General features: G+C 48.7%; 1 protein-coding gene across 7 annotated transcripts in view; it reads right to left on the reverse strand.

Moving 5' to 3' along the window:
• The window catches only part of LOC127543076 (Krueppel-like factor 8), a 61,357-nt gene that overhangs the window by 22,601 nt on the left and 24,311 nt on the right, over positions 1-14,445 (reverse strand). For 6 of the 7 annotated variants that reach the window (XM_051969075.1, XM_051969082.1, XM_051969080.1 and 3 more), the window contains exon 2: positions 6,864-6,981. In XM_051969075.1, coding sequence (XP_051825035.1) covers positions 6,864-6,981 — 118 coding nt within the window. Of the gene's footprint in view, positions 1-6,330; positions 6,982-14,445 lie in introns of all 7 variants that reach the window. The other variant, XM_051969081.1, reaches the window with a different exon arrangement.

Below are 14,445 nucleotides of genomic sequence, written 5' to 3' on the forward strand. Positions count from 1 at the left end.
CTCACACACATTTACACACACATAATCTATTTCTTTCTCTCTCGCAGACACACACATAATCTGTTTCTTTCTCACACCCACACACACCCACACACACAATCTGTTTCTCTTTCACACACACACACAATCTGTTTCTCTCTCACACACACAATCTGTTTCTTTCTCACACATTTACGCACACATAATCTATTTCTTTCTCTCTCTCTCTCTCTCTCTCTCTCTCTCTCTCTCTCTCTCTCACAAACACAGTCTCTTTCTCTCACACACACACACAATCTGTTTCTTTTTTTCACACACTCAAACACAATCAGTATCTTTCTCTCTCACAGACACACACTCACACACACAATCTGTTTCTTTCTTACACACAATCTGTTTCTCTCTCACACACAATCTGTTTCTTTCTCTCTCACACACATTTACACACACATAATCTATTTCTTTCTCTCTCGCAGACACACACACATAATCTGTTTCTTTCTCACACCCACACACACCCACACACACAATCTGTTTCTTTCTCTTTCACACACTCACATACAATCTGTTTCTTTCCTACACACACACAATCTGTTTCTCTTTCACACACACACAATCTGTTTCACACACACAATCTGTTTCTTTCTCTCACACACACATTTACACACATATAATCTATTTCTTTCTCTCTCTCTCTCTCACACACACACAATCTGTTTCTTTCTCACACACACAATCTGTTTCTTTCTCATACACACACAATTTGTTTCTTTTTTCACACACTCACAAACACACAATGTTTCTCTCTCACACAGACACACACTCACACACACAATCTGTTTCTTTCTTACACACACAATCTGTTTCTCTCTCACACACAATCTGTTTCTTTCTCACACATTTACACACACATAATCTATTTCTTTCTCTCTCTCACACATATACACACAATCTCTTTCTTTCTCACACACATACACACAATCTGTTTCTCTCATACACACACAATCTGTTTCTTTTTTTCACACACTCACAAACACACAATCTGTTTCTTTCTCTCTCACAGACACACACTCATACACACAATCTGTTTCTTTCTTACACACACACAATCTGTTTCTCTCTCACACACACATCTGTTTCTTTCTCTCTCACACACATTTACACACACATAATCTATTTCTTTCTCTCTCACACACACAAACTGTTTCTCTCTCATACACAATCTGTTTCTTTTTCTCACACACACTCACAAACACACAATCTGTTTCTTTCTCTCACAGACACACTCACACACACAATCTGTTTCTTTCTTACACACACACAATCTGTTTCTCTTTCACACACACACACACACAATCTGTTTCTCTCACACAATCTGTTTCTTTCTCTCTCTCACATTTACACACACATAATCTATTTCTCTCTCTCTCACACACACACCCACACAATCTGTTTCTTTCTCACACACACACATAATTTGTTTCTCATACACACACAATCTGTTTCTTTTTTTCACACACTCACAAACACACAATCTGTTTCTTTCTCTCTCACAGACACACTCACACACAATATGTTTCTTTCTTACACACACACAATCTGTTTCTCTCTCACACACAATCTGTTTCTTTCTCACACACATTTACACACACATAATCTATTTCTTTCTCTCTCACAGACACACACACATAATCTGTTTCTTTCTCACACGCCCCCCCCCCCCCACACACACACACACACACACAATCTGTTTCTCTCTCATACACACACAATCTGTTTCTTTCTCTTTCACACATTCACAAACATACAATCTGTTTCTTTCTTACACACACAATCTGTTTCTTTCTCTCTCACACATTTACACACACATAATCTATTTCTTTTTCTCTCTCTCTCACACACACACAATCTGTTTCTTTCTCACACACACATACACACAATCTGTTTCTCTCTCATACACACACAATCTGTTTCTTTTTTTCACATACTCACCAACACACAATCTGTTTTTTTCTCTCTCACAGACACACACTCACACACACAATCTGTTTCTTTCTTTCACACACACACAATCAGTTTCTTTCTCTCACACACATAATCTATTTCTTTCTCTCTCACACACATAATCTATTTCTTTCTCTCTCACAGACACACACACAAACTGTTTCTCTCTCACACACACTCACAAGCAAACAATCTGTTTCTTTTTCTCAATACACACTCACATACACAATCTGTTTCTCTCACACACACACTCAGAAACCCACAATGTTTCTTTCTCTCTCACATACTCACACACAATCTGTTTCTTTCTCTCTCACACAATCTGTTTCTTTTTTCTCACACACACTCACAAACACGCAATCTGTTTCTTTCTCTCTCACAGACACACACTCACACACACAGTCTGTTTCTTTCTCACACACACACACACACACACAATCTGTTTCTCTCTCATACACACACAATCTGTTTCTTTTTTTCACACACTCACAAACACACAATGTTTCTTTCTCTCTCACAGACACACACTCACACACACAATTTGTTTCTTTTTTTCACACACTTACCAACACACAATCTGTTTCTCTCTCACAGACACACACTCACACACACAATCTGTTTCTCTCTCACAGACACACACTCACACACACAATCAGTTTCTCTCACACACACAATCTGTTTCTCTCTCACACACATTTACACACACATAATCTATTTCTTTCTCTCTCACAGACACACACACAAACTGTTTCTCTCTCACACACCATCTGTTTCTTTTTCTCACACACACTCACAAACACACAATCTGTTTCTTTTTCTCACATTCACATTCACATACACAATCTGTTTCTCTCACACCCACACTCAGAAACCCACAATGTTTCTTTCTCTCTCACATACTCACACACAATCTGTTTCTTTCTCTCTCTCACACAATCTGTTTCTTTTTTCTCACACACTCATACACACAGTCTGTTTCTTTCTCTCACACACACACTCATACACACAACCTGTTTCTTTTTTTCTCACACACACTTACAAACACACAATCTGTTTCTTTCTCTCACACACATACTCACATAATCTGTTTCTTTCTCTCTCACACACACAATCTGTTTCTTTTTTTCTCACACACACTCACAAACACACAATCTGTTTCTTTCTCTCTCACAGACATACTCACACACACAATCTGTTTCTTTCTTACACACACACAATCTGTTTCTCTTTCACACACACACAATCTGTTTCTCTCACACACACAATCTGTTTCTTTCTCACACATTTACACACACATAATCTATTTTTCTCTCTCTCTCACACACACACACAGTCTGTTTCTTTCTCACACAATGCTTCTCACACACACTCACACACACAATCTGTTTTTCTCTCTCACACACACACAATCTCTCTCCCCCTTCTTCTCTTTCATACACACACAATCTGTTTCTGTCTCTCTTTCTGACACACACATACACACAATCTCTTTCTCTCACACGTAATCTGTTTCTTTCTCTTACACACACACAATCTGTTTCTTTCTGGCACACATGCACACAATCTATTTCTCTCTGTCTCTCTTTCTCTCTCTCTCTCTCTCTCTCTCACACACACACACACACACAAACACACACACACACACATACACCCTCACACAATCTGTTTCTTCCTCACACAATCTGTTTCTTTCTCTCTCACACACACACACACACACAATCTGTTTCTTTTTTTCTCTTACACACACTTTCTCTGTATCTCTCTTTTACTCTCTCTCACACACATACACAATCTGTTTCTTTCTCTCTCACACACACATTTACTCTCTCTGTATCTCCCTTTCTCTCTCTCTCTCATACACACAAACACAATCTGTTTCTTTCTCTCTCACACACAGTCACACAAATCTGTGTCTCCCCCCTTTCTCTTACATGCATACAACCTGTTTCTGTGTTTTTCACACACATACACACACACACTTACTCTATCTCTCTTTCAGTCTCTCACACACACACACACACACACAAAATCTGTTTTTCTCTCATACACAAACACAATCTGTCTCCCCCTTTTTCTCTTTCATACACACACAATCGTTTCTGTCTCTCTTTCTGACACATACATAATCACAATCTGTTTCTTTCTCTCACACACACACTCACACAATCTGTTTCTGTCTCTCTGACATACACATACACACAATCTGTTTCTCCCCCTTTCTCTCTCTCTCACACACAATCTGTTTCTTTCTCACACACCACACAATCTGTTTCTTTCTCTCACACACACACTTACACACACATAATCTGTTTCTTTCTTTCTCACATACACACACAATCTGTTTCTTTCTCACACACACACTCACACACACAATCTGTTTCTTTCTCTCTCACACACAAACATGCAATCTGTTTCTTTCTCTCACACACACAATCTATTTCTTTCTCACACACACACTCACAAACACACAATCTGTTTCTCTCATACACACAATCTGTTTCTTTCTCACACACACACACACAAAATCTGTTTCTCTCTCACACACTCACATACAATCTGTTTCTTTCTCTCACATACACACACTAAATCTGTTTCTTTCTCACATCCACATACACAATCTGTTTATCATATACACAATCTGTTTCTCAGACACACACTCTCACACACACAATCTGTTTCTCTCTCACACATACACACAATCTGTTTCTTTCACACACAGTCACATACAATCTGTTTCTTTCTTTCTCTTCACACATACACACAGACACATGCTCTTTATCTCTCTTTCAGTCTCTCTCACACACACACAATCTGTCTCCCCCTTCTTCTCTTTCATATACACACAATCTCTTTCTTTTTCTCTCACACAATCTGTTTCTTTCTGGCACACACACACAATCTAGTTCCTTCTCTCTCTCTCTCTTTCTCTCTGTCTCTCTCGCTCTCTTTCACACACACACACACACACACAACACACACACACACACACTGTCTCTTCTTTTTCTTTTTTCCTTCCTCTCTCTTCTGTCTGTCTTTCTCTTTCTCCCTTCTTTCCTTTTTGTCCTTTCTCTCCCCCCAAATATATTATGTATAACATGCTATATAATACATAGTATTATATAAATTGCATATTATATATAATATATATAATTCCCCAACCCACCCCACCCCCCAGCTTTAAGGTTTGCAAAGCACTTGGCTCCCCCTCCCCCCAAATATCCTCCAGGACAAGGGAGAGGAGACAGACAGACCTTTGACTCATTGAGAAAGAACTGGGAACTCAGAAGGCCACATCACTGCCAGTCTTGGCAGCCTTGAGCGGTTCCTTTAGCACTTCAGAGTTCGCCAAATACTTGATATGTTATCTCCCAACTAACAACCATGGGAGGGAGAGGCTTTTATCATCCCCAATTTACAGACAAGGAAACTGAGGCACAGGGAAGTTAAGTGGTTTTCTGGGAGCCACCCAGCTAAGGAGTATGCGAGGCAAGATTGGCACGCTAGTTTGCGTTCCTAACTGTCGGCCCGGAGCTCTGGCCACCGCGCCGCTTAGCTGTCCGGGGCCCTTCTCCTCTCAGTGCCTCAGTTTCCTCCTGTGCCATATGAAGATACCGTACAAGATGTCGAAGTTCCCTTGTGGCTGCAGATTAAAGAATGAATGAAAGAGTCCACACTGGGTGCTTACTCTGCACAGAGCCCCAGGGTGGGCACTGGGGCCGGAGGCAGGAGAGTGGCCATCGCCCCTTCAGGGAGCAGCTTTTAGAAGGAGCCTCGGGGAGGTGGGCGCTCCCACAGAGTCAGGCACACCCTGAGAGTATGGCCCAGACCTACTGGCCAAAGGACCGAGCGGGAGTTCCTGTTTAAAACATTTTGGATAAAAAGCATTTTGCTTTGGTCTGAAATTGATCGCCAAATGGTCCCCGGGCCGGTGAGCAAGCCTCCCCTGTGGATAAAGAATCCTTAGAAGGCAGCCCGTGGGCCGGAGCTGCCGGCAAGTGGATCGCTGCCCCCTGGAGGCCCCCACTCTTTTGGAGGCAGAGAGTTCTGTGCTCCCCGGGACCCAGCTGGGCCCCATCATGTCCCAGGAGGCCACTTCCTCTCTCCCCTGTTGCTTTCTCCTCCTCCTCCTTCCCTCGCTCTGCATCCGGCCCTTCCCCATTCCCAAAGCTGCCCGGCCTCTCAGGGGGCATCGGCCCATGACGTTACAGCCACGGCAACTGGGGTCCCCACGTTCCCGCCGGCTCTTTGCTCCCCCGAAAAGAGATCCAGTGGCGATCTGGGAAGGGGGCGGTGCTGTGCATGGCAGGGGGGGGGAGGGGGTTCTGTGACCTCTCCTTCTGCTCTCACCTCCTGTAGTGATGGGAATGGGGGGAGGGCACGGCTGCTCCCTCTGCTTTCAACTCCTCTGAGTACCCAGCAAGCAGCAGGGTGAGGGACATGGCCGTTTTAGGCCCTCTTTTCTGCAGGGTCAGACCAAGTCACGGTCAAGACATCTTTTTTATAATCTCTGTGGGTGGGGCTCCATCAAGTCTCTGCTCACATATTTACAGTGATGGGGAAGTCACTATGTTACGATCAGATGAGTGTGAATCCTGGGACTCTTGGGAAAGGCAGTTTTATTTCTCTTAGCCTCAGTTTTCCCAACTGTAAAGTAGAGCTAAAGCCAGCCCTCCCTCCAAAGGTTGTGGTGAGGATTCAGTGAATTCAGGTCTGACTCTGATGTCACAGCTCCAGCAGAATGACCTGGGATCCTTCCGAGCCAACCCAGTTCTGGGCCGCTCTGTCCGAAAGCTTTTTCTTAATGGGAACCAATGGCAAGAAAAGGAGGCAGGACTGGGCAGACGGCACCCGACAATGGGAACGGAGTGAGTAAAATGAACCTGAAATGGGCCTGGCGCAGGGGGCGGGGCCAAGATGGCGGAGCAGTGAGAGGCGTGGCAGCTCAGCTCCCGGGCACAGTTCCTCCAAACAGCTCTAGAAGCGACACCAGACTGAGGCCTGTTGGGAAACAAAACCAGAAAAAGTCCCAGTGAGTTCTCTGTGCGGTCCAGGTCAGTGACTGAGAGGTGATCGGTTAGTAAATGTTGGTGGGGAGGGGCGATAAGTACGGCGCACCCGGGGATAAACAAAGGCGGCCCAGGACTGAGCCTGGCGGTTGCGATGGGGCCACTTCTGGGCCCCAGATCCAAAGTGCATCGAGAAGGGGACCTGAGCCGGGATGGGGGAAGTAAGTGTCCGGTGCTGGGTTAGGGAAGGCCAGGGTGAGCTTAGGGACATGTACTTGGATGGAGAGAAAGGAGTCCTGTGTCATGATGGGGGAAGATGGCTGGGGGAGGGCAGGGAGCTGTTTCGGGTGGCCCTGGCTCGTGTAGTAAGAGAGAGTCCAAAAGCCAGCAGCTGCAGCAGTCGTGGGGGGCTTGTATCCCAAACCCGGAGTAGGGTATGGCTTTGAGCTTCTAGTCCAGCCCAGAGCAAGGGAAGCCCATGGTTTTGTTCTGAACCAGAGGATGGAGCCAGCAGCAACTACTGCTGCTCAAACCTAGGCCTAGGCCAGGAAAGCTGGGCCTGGGGAGAGCCACGATTGGCATTGGAGCAAAAGGGTCAGGTGCCTTTGGGAGCGCTGGAAGCTGGCTTTTCCCAGCCTGAGCTATCTCCTGGGATCCTGGGACTACATGGCACCGGCAGCAAGGAAAGCCCAGGCCTTCCATGCACAGGTACCCAGAGGCTGGCTCCCATAGCCTCAGACAAGAAGCTGAAAGAAAGAAAAAAACTTGAGGCACACCTAGAGAAGTGTGTGAAAACTGGAGCCAGAAGCAAAGCCTTAAAGCACATGGCTCAGGCACAAAGTCCCACAGAAATCCTAGGACATCTGCAGGAAGCGCCTCCCCCCCAAAGCCTCTTTAATCTCTCTAAAAATGAATTCCGATGCATTGTTGGTGGAATTGTGAACACATCCAGCCATTCTGGAGAAACGATTTGGAACTATTCCCAAAGAGTTATCAAACTGTGCATCCCCTTTGATCCAGCAGTGTTTCTACTGGGCTTATACCCCAAAGAGATACTAAAGAAGGGAAAGGGACCTGTATGTGCCAAAATGTTTGTGGCCGCCCTGTTTGTGGTGGCTAGAAGCTGGAAAATGAAAGGATGCCCAGCAATTGGAGAATGGCTGGGTAAATTGTGGCATATGAACGCTATGGAATATTATTGTTCTGTAAGAAATGACCAGCGGGATGAATACAGAGAGGCCTGGAGAGACTTACATGAACTGATGCTAAGTGAAATGAGCAGAACCAGGAGATTATTATATACTTCAACAATGATACTGTATGAGGACGTATTCTGATGGAAGTGGATTTCTTCGATAAAGGAAGCCTTAATTGATCAAAGATGGACAGAAGCAGCTACACCCAAAGAAAGAACACTGGGAAATGAATATAAACTGCTTGCACTTTTGTTTTTCTTCCTGGGTTATTTCTACCTTCTGAATCCAATTCTCCCTGTGCAACAAGAAAACTGTTTGGTTCTGCACACATATACTGTATCTAGGATATACTGTAACCTATTTAACATGTAAAGGACTGCTTGCCATCTGGGGGAGGGGGTGGAGGGAGAGAGGGAAAAGTCAGAACAGAAGTGAGTGCAAGGGATAATGCTGGAAAAAATTACCCATTATTCTGTCAATAAAAAGTTATAATTATTTTTTTAAAAATGAATTCTGAGCACTAGAGGAAAATAAGGAACAAAAAATGGGAACAGAGCAGAAGAAGGATCCACAGGGTGGTCCAAGAGGTCCTCTCCAGGTGGCAAACGTTCCCAAAACAGGAACGGAGCAAACAGGATCGAACGAGTTCATGAGACAGCAACGGATATTAAAACAAGGTCAAAGGGTTGAAGAAAATTGCAGAAAAAGCCATGTGTTTCTCCAGAAAAACAGCCAACCTGGAAACACGCTGAAGGGAAGAAGTCAAAATTTCCCCAGAAAAAATCTGTTTCTAAACAGAATGAGAAAAAGAGGCAGGACTTGGGAGCTTTAAAAGAGGAAGGGGGTACACTGGGGGAAAAGGAAGGGGGGAATTACCTCACAAAGTCATCCTAATTTCTCAGTGATGAGTTCCTGCCTGGAGTTGGACTGAGTCTAGCACACCCTGGAGGACACCTCTTCCTCCACAGCCTTCTGGGTAGCTCCTCTTCCTCTCATTCTCATCCTAGAATTCAGTGGCTTTCCTTATAAAGCATTTGTAACCAATAACACCTGGGTCCCAAAATGTGCCTTAGGCTCTTCATCTTCTCAGGACCCTGAAGGACCCAACTATCTTTCTTCTCAAACCCTCCACACGCCTGCTCTGCTAGAACACATCCTGGAAAGAGCCTTGGCTTCCAGGCCCCACCCCCCGCCACTGGTTCTGGCTGCCACTTTGTTTTTCCCTTAGGACTGCGGGATCCAACAGCCACGATGGCATCATCAGGCACCCATGGGCATAGTTTAGCTCAAGTTAAGAATAGTACCTGCCCCATCAGCCCTGGCACCCAGTTAGTCAGACCCTGAGGCATCCATCCTCCAGACACAGAGCCTCACCCAGTCGTGGACGAGACTGCCCTCTGCCCTCATAGGTCATATATGTGTTGGGCTCACCAGTGCCTTCACAGGAAGGAAGGAAGAGAGAAGAAGGAAGGAAGGAAGGAAGGAAGGAAGGAAGGAAGGAAGGAAGGAAGGAAGGAAGGAAGGAAGGAAGGAAGGAAGGAAGGGAGGAAGGAAGGAAGGAAGGAAGGAAGAAGGAAGGGAGGGAGGGAGGAAGGAAGAAAGGGAAGAGGGAGGAAGGAAGGAAGGAAGGAAGGAAGAAAGGAAGGGAAGAGGGAAGGAGGGAGGAAGGAAGGAAGGAAGGAAGGAAGGAAGGAAGAAAGGAAGAAGGGAAGGGAAGAGGGAAGGAAGGAAGGAAGGAAGGAAGGGAGGAAGGAAGGAAGGGAGGAGGAAGGAAGGAAGGAAGGAAGGAAGGAAGGAAGGAAGGAAGGAAGAAGGAAGGAAGGAAGGAAGGAAGGAAGGAAGAAGGAAGGAAGGAAGGAAGAGGGAAGGAGGGAGGGAGGAAGGAAGAAAGGGAAGAGGGAGGGAGGAAGGAAGGAAGGAAGGAAGAAAGGAAGGGAAGAGGGAAGGAGGGAGGAAGGAAGGAAGGAAGGAAGAAAGGAAGAAGGGAAGGGAAGAGGGAAGGGAGGAAGGAAGGAAGGAAGGAGGGAGGAAGGAAGAAAGGAAAGAGGGAGGGAGGAAGGAAGGAAGGAAGGAGGGAGGGAGGGAAGAGGAAGAAAGATGGGGGGAGGGAAGGAGGGAGGAAGGAATGGGGGGAGGAGGACCAGAGGTTCCAAACAGCTTGACCCTTGGTCATGATTGAGAACAAACACGGGCATCTTGGTGGTATTCTTTAGAGCTACTTGCTCCAAACTCAGGAATCCAAACCCAAAACAGACACGACGAAGCACTTCTAGAGAACCGTTCGCCTCCGTCCTCCCTGTGCCCTCTGAGTGCCCAGCAACATTGGCCGCCCTTTACATAGAGCTCCTGTCCCTGAATAGAGAAGCTTCTCCCTTCTTGGTCCCATCTGCCCCAAAGCCACTACCTGGGCAGGCCCCCACCGTGAGCAGGAACCCCATCCCCTGAGGTCCAGCCTGCCAGTTCTCTGCTCCGGCCCCCCTGGGGCCAGGGGCTCAGTGCCCCACTGTTAAGCCAGAAGGCCGGCCACAATCGGGCCTGGCCGTTTTGCTGTGTTGAGGCCGGATCTACTTTGCCCGAGTATCTCCTGTCTGCTCCTCTCAACCTTTGGAGCTAATTTTCTCGTTCAGCTTCCTTCCTCGCCTCCAGGAATGACCGGCTTTCCCCCGACTCCCTCTTCAGGTCATTTTGGTCTACACCGCTGCCCTACCCACGTGTACACAGCCATCAGAGACCCTGGTGTTTCTCTTCCCAGAGAATGTGCTCAGTGAGCTCCCCGGTGGGTTCCCAGCCTCCACCCCAGGTCGGGGATGAACATGCCAAGGACATGATTGGGAACTAGGACTCACAGGTGTGCAGGCAGCGAGTCACCTTGCCATCGGCCCCAGTGGGATCCCCCCTAGTGGGGAACCAGTGGGAACCATGGGAAACAATAACAGAAGAGCCCAAGCCAAATGTCATTCCTCATAAGACTCATCTGGTTATTTGTAGTAGGGAAGAGGGGAGTGATGGGAGCTCCTCAAAATGGTCGAGCTAAAGCCCCTGCCCAGGACTGGGCCTACCTCACACCCAGAGGCCCAAGCGTGAGACCACAGGTCCCACGCAGCTTCAGGATGAGTTCTCTAACCGGAGAGAACTTGTTCTACGATAATCTGTCCCATGAAAGAGTCCCAAGGTAAGGAGCTATAGAGGAAGGGAGGAGGTCTGAGCCCAACCCACCCAGCCCCATCTACAGCCTCACACACCCCCTCGGGGCCTTCTTCCCCCCTTTCCTCCCCCACGCCAGCTCACTTCTGGGCCTTAGTTCCTCCGCTAAGATGGGGGAGAAAAGGAGCATCCGTGTGGGCCTTGGAGCTCTCCAAGGTTGAGGCCCTGTTGTGACAGAAAGGAGGTCTAAGCGGGGCCTCCTTCACGGCAGCCAAGCCCCGGCAGCCAAGCGGAGGGAATTGCCCGAGCAAGGACGGCTGTTTCCGTAGCTTTTTCCTGGGCCGGGGCTTGGGGCTCAGGCCTTTGTTACAAACCTTTCTGGAGGCTTCTGGGGCTCCTCACTTGGAGGACAACTCCACCCTGTAAGCCTAGCCCTGCGTTTTGGAGGGAGCCTGAAAGCTAGGGCCCCCGAAACAAGACAAAGCCCCCGCTTCCCTCCTCGGCCACACAAGGATCTGGCTGGGGTTGGAGAATGGGTTGGAGGGACAGAGGGAGAGGAAAACCTGAGAACAAAAAAGGGAAAAAAAACCTCCCCCACAGCCCAGTGGGTGGAAAGGGCCCGGGGGTTGCTATGGAGATGAGATAAAGCCCAGGCATCTCCCCAAATGAGAGGGGAGAGTAACCTTTGCACACGGTCCCTACTCCAGTGTTGCAAAGGGTAAAGGGATACGTTCCCTACCTACTCTCTCACACACAAAATGCACTTCCTTTTCAAGCCCCTCATCCAATGGGTTTCTGGCAACCCCTCCCCCTGCCCTGTGATTGTGGAGGCTCAGTCACCCTGGATTCCTCAGTCTCCCTCCCACAAGCCCTCCCCGTATCTAAGCTGTTGCCAAGGCCTATCGCTTCCACCTTCACAGCATCTCTGGGATACGCCCCCTTCCCCCCTCGGACACTGCTAGCCCCTCCAGCGGGCCCTCCCTCATCACCTCCCGCCTGGGCTATTACAATAGCCTGCTGGGAAGGGAGGGGTTTGCCTGCTTCAGGTCTCACCCCGCTCCAGTCAGCCACCAAAGAGATTCTCCCCAAAGCACAGACACAATCACATCATCACACACACACACACACACACACACACACACACACATTCCGTGTCCTCCCCTAAATCCCGTTACCTCTGGGAATAAATATAAAGTGCTCTGTCTGGCATTCAGGGCCCCTGACAATTCACTTCATAAAAGCCTGTTGAATGAATGATGAATGAGTAAATGAGGGAGAGAAGGAGGGAAGGAGGGAAGGAAGGAAGAAAGGAGGGAAGGAAGGAAGGGAGGGAGGAAGGGAAGAAGGAAGGAAGGAACGGAGGAAGGAAGGAAGGGAGGAAGGGAGGAAGGGAGGGAGGGAGGGAGGAAGGGAGGGAGGGAGGAAGGGAGGAAGGAAGGGAGGGAGGGAGAGAAGGAGGAAAAAAGAGAGGGAGGGAGGAAGGAAGGAAGGAAGGGAGGGAGGGAGGAAGTCAGGAAGGGAGGGAGGGAGGAAGGAAGGAGGAAAGGAAAGAGGGAAGGAGGGAAGGAAGGAAGGAAGGAGGAAAGGAAGGAAACAAAGGAGGGAGGGAGGGAGGGAAGGAAGGAAGGAAGGAAGGAAGGAAGGAAGGAAGGGAGGAAGGAAGGAAGGAAAGAAACCCAGCATGGACCAACAGCCCAAGGCCATACAGATCTTGCAAGAAAAGAAAGGGTGGCCGAGCAGCCCAAATGTGGCCCTCATCTAAAGCCAGTTCCCCTGAGGCAGAGGCAGAGACAAGGTACAATGAGGAGCCCTCAAGGCCCCTCGAGATCCAGGACCCCCCAGCTCCAGAAGAAGCTCATTTCATTGGGGCTGAGAAGGACCACCCCATTTCCTGCAGGTAAAAGACGCCGGCAGGGTGACCCCCACACAACTAAGATGTGTCCGCTCCTAAGCCGAGATGCTCCCGGCCTCCAGCTCCGGCCCCGTTGGTCACACTGGGCCGCCGGGACCCAGCACAAGCCCCCACCGGCCCCCACCAGGATCCCTTCCACACAGACTGACTTGGTTTTCAAATACACTTATGGAAGCTCAGTTGTATATTTATTTTGTCAAAAATGCCCCCGTTACATTTGAACCTGCTCGGCCACAGGGCCCAAAAGACACCATGTTGGAGCAGACCCACCGCCACGCAGAGCCTCAGCGGCTAATCCCCTCACTTTATGGAAGGGAGACAGGCACCCCAGGAAAGTAAAAGGCTTAGCAAAGGTCTGTGGGACCCTGGACTCCTGGCTCCCTTTTCTCATCCTCTGTATCCAAATGGTTGCCTCGACCTCTCACTTCCACTTAATGTCTTTCTGCTCTCCCCTGCCCCTGCCCCCAGCCTGGCCCATGCCCTCAGCCCTTGCTCCCTGGCCCAGAGCAGCAGCTGCTGGTGGGGGAGGGAGCTGGGCTCCATCCTCTTCCTGATCCAGTCCATCCTCCATTCTCTCACAGAGAGACTTTCCTTAAACAGAGATTTCCCACTCCTTCAACTCCAGGGGCTTCCTGTCGCCTCCTGTTGCCTCCGGGACTCAAAGCAAAATCTTCTGCAATCTAAAGTCTTTCCCCTCCTAGAGATCACATACAGAGTGCTCCACTTGGCATTCGAGGCCAAAGGGCAGAAATAGGATTGAAATCCGCGTCTCGGACCCTAAAGCCGGGAGCCTTGCAGCGAGGCGTCCGACAGTCACCATGTGGTCTCACGGGCGCCGGGCCGATGCAAAAGCACACTGGGCTGGGCCGGCATGTGGCAAATGGCTCCCAGAGGTGCCAGAGTGGAACCTGCTGGTGCCAACCCCCGACCGGCCTTCACTTCTCCCTAGAAACGCCGGGCTCCACCGCTGCCGGGGCCCCCGGCCGCCGGGCGACCGAGATCGAAATTCACACCCCGAGCCGGCTGCGCCACGTGGAGTCACTGGAGACAGAAAATCAGCCCATTCCTTGTCTACAAAACCGTTAAGGAAAATGAATTTTGGGGGGCCGTGGAGGAAGACTCATTGTTCCAGCCCAGCAGTAGCACCGCACCCCAACCCTCCCGCCTGCTCAGGTGCTAGGGAAAGAGCATGCTGGGAAAGCCT

Source organism: Antechinus flavipes, chromosome X, assembly GCF_016432865.1.
Source record: "Antechinus flavipes isolate AdamAnt ecotype Samford, QLD, Australia chromosome X, AdamAnt_v2, whole genome shotgun sequence".
Lineage (NCBI taxonomy): Eukaryota > Metazoa > Chordata > Mammalia > Dasyuromorphia > Dasyuridae > Antechinus > Antechinus flavipes.